Here is a 2,517-nt window from a genome sequence, read left to right as displayed (position 1 = left end):
TGTGCTGCGGCCTGGCTTTGACCACGGTAATATACCCTCCAGTTCGTCTCACATTGGTGGTGCCGTGTTGCAGCCGGAGCGCGCGGATCTGTTAGGCGACTTGGGCCGGCTCGTATCCGCCCTCGACGTGGACGAGGTCGAGCAGCTGAACATCAGTCTGGCGCACGAGCGCGCGCTGGACACCCTGAGCGTCATCGGCGAGCACGTGACGGACCCAGCGGTCCTGGACGCGGTGGCCGCGCGCCTGGAGCAGCAGAACCCCAAGCTGCGCGCCGTGGCGGGCTCGGCGGGCCCGGCGGAGTACATCGAGCTGCAGCCTGACAGCCTGCTCGTGGCGCTGGGGCCGCTTGCGTGCCACCTGCAGCTGGACCTGCAGCGCCTCCTCCTGGCGCGACGCGGGGCCCTGCTGCACGCGGCGCACTCGCTGCAGGGCGTCGCGCTGCACTGCAACGCCTCCTGCCTCGGGGAGCTGGCCAGGGCCGCGGCCTCGGACGCCGCTCTGGGCGCTCCCGCCAACTGGACGGCCGAGGACGTGCGGGACATGGGAGTCATCGCGGCCGGTGAGTATCGCCGTGGCTCTGTCTCGCGACACCGCCTCCTTCATAGCCTGTTCACTCGATGACGTTCTTGTCACCAGGTCTCAACACGGAGCAGCTGTCGCAGCTGCAACGAGCTCTCGCAGAGGTTGAGCAGCCCTTATCTGGACTGACTGCGAGCGCGGTGTCCTGCATGTCTCCCGAGCAGGTGCAGGTAGGTTCGCCGCTCCAGGCCTCCTGCAGGCCGCCTCCAGACGCCTGTCAGAGGCCGGGTGGGCAGTCCCGTCGAGCTCACGTGCGGAGCGGGCGGCCTACCCTGCCGTCGTAAGGCGCCTCACCTCGTCCGGTCCTTTTGCAGGCTCTCGGCGATCACCTGGGCGTACTCTCTCCGGTGGCGGCCGCGGCGGTCACCCCACTGCAGCAGCAGGACATGACGTCGAACCAACTGGCGGCGCTGCTTAGGGTGCGCAATCTGGCCTTCACTCGCCAGCTGGGCAAGTCCGACCACGACGACTTCGAGTATCCCACAACTGACTCAAGCCCGCGCCAGCGCCCACATGTATCACTTCTCGTGCTACTACTCATTTTGGTATCAGTGTTCTAGCATGTTATTTGTAAATGTTTCTATTGTAATGTTTGTATTTAGAAAGATGTTAAATTTAAATTGGTTGTTTAATTGAAATTTTGTTGAAGATAGTGTTGCTCACTAGTCAATTTTGTGCTGTGTTTGTGTATAAGAATTGTTTAGCATAAGTGTTATTCATAGTTTTCACCGTTACCATTTAAGTATTGTTGCAATTTAAATTATTCCTGTTTAATAAATATTATGAAGTTAATAACTTGTTTGGGACTGTTCAAATCAAAATACACAAAGTACATTTCTTAACAAGGTTTAATACACTAACACATTTGCACAACGAAACAAAATGCTTTGGTTTAAAAATACAATCACAGTGTGGCTGCAAGCCCACATTTCAGATCGTTTATAGGTAATATAGCAGAAAATACCTTCCTCTCCATTATGAGGGTATAGAAAAATGCCAACACTTATCTACTTTCTAAGCACATAATACTGAGTATAAGTAGCACTGCCTTTTTTTACTGTGATGTAGGAGGTAAAGGTGTTCAACATTTGAAAGACGAAAGTATCAAAACTCTGCATCCTCATCTGCATCACAAATCTCAAGTTGTGCGTCTCCTAGTCAACTATTTATTCCTGCTTATCCAAGTTGGCACTTTGTCTATCAGTACAATTATTTTAATCTGAATAATAATTTGTTCATAAAGTATTAATTCTTCTTTTCTACAGTTTTCTGCAAAGGGACAAAAAATAAAATGTGTCAAGCATGAAAAAATGTAGACCAAGTACTTTGGCACTACACCAAAGCATTTTATACCGACTTACTTGTCAATAGATGTGCTTCTTACAATATGGGATACACTCTTAGTTCCCTTAAAGAGAGAGACAGAGAGAAGAACAGAGAGATAGAGAACCACCACCACAGCTAGGACATGTATCAATGAAATGAATCACATTTACTTACTCTACTTTTAGACTGATTGTGTGGTAATGGTGGAGCAGATGTATCAGCCACAGCAGGAACATCATTAAGGTTTGTATTAACAATCTTTATACATTCCTCTAAAGTTTTGATAAATGTGTCACAAGTGGCTCCTAAGAGATTCGTAGCTTCGTCAAGGGTCTGTAAAATAGAAATTGATACTGATTTTCTGTTTTAATTTAATTGACAAAAATTGTAATAAAAATGCCACAGAAGTATATATTACTTTGATTTCTGGACCACCCTCCTTGGTTGCTTCAGTCTTAACAGTGTGCACTTGCTGCATCAATAAATCACAATACAGTCGTAGTTCTGATTTTTTAACTTTCAGAATGTCAGGGTTGGGTTCTACTGGAAAGATAGTCAAATTTGTCCTAAGGCACGAAATGCATTTAAAAGAAATGATTCAAATGCCAAAA

At 48.4% G+C, this 2,517-nt stretch overlaps 1 protein-coding gene across 1 annotated transcript in view; it reads right to left on the bottom strand.

The window, feature by feature from the left end:
- Window positions 1–1,839: 1,839 nt before the first annotated feature.
- Window positions 1,840–2,517, bottom strand: part of LOC127748881 (pleckstrin homology domain-containing family A member 3-like) — a 2,061-nt gene continuing 1,383 nt past the window's right edge. Inside the window, exons 2-5 of the mRNA XM_052264284.1 lie at window positions 2,325–2,472; window positions 2,081–2,239; window positions 1,942–1,988; window positions 1,840–1,849 (exon numbers count right to left, since the gene is read on the bottom strand). Of these exons, the coding sequence (XP_052120244.1) occupies window positions 1,840–1,849; window positions 1,942–1,988; window positions 2,081–2,239; window positions 2,325–2,472 (364 nt within the window). The remainder of the gene's footprint in view (window positions 1,850–1,941; window positions 1,989–2,080; window positions 2,240–2,324; window positions 2,473–2,517) is intronic.

Source organism: Frankliniella occidentalis, unplaced genomic scaffold, assembly GCF_000697945.3.
Source record: "Frankliniella occidentalis isolate FOCC.00 unplaced genomic scaffold, Focc_3.1 Scaffold17, whole genome shotgun sequence".
Classification (NCBI taxonomy): domain Eukaryota; kingdom Metazoa; phylum Arthropoda; class Insecta; order Thysanoptera; family Thripidae; genus Frankliniella; species Frankliniella occidentalis.
This window is presented reverse-complemented; position numbering and strand designations above follow the sequence as displayed.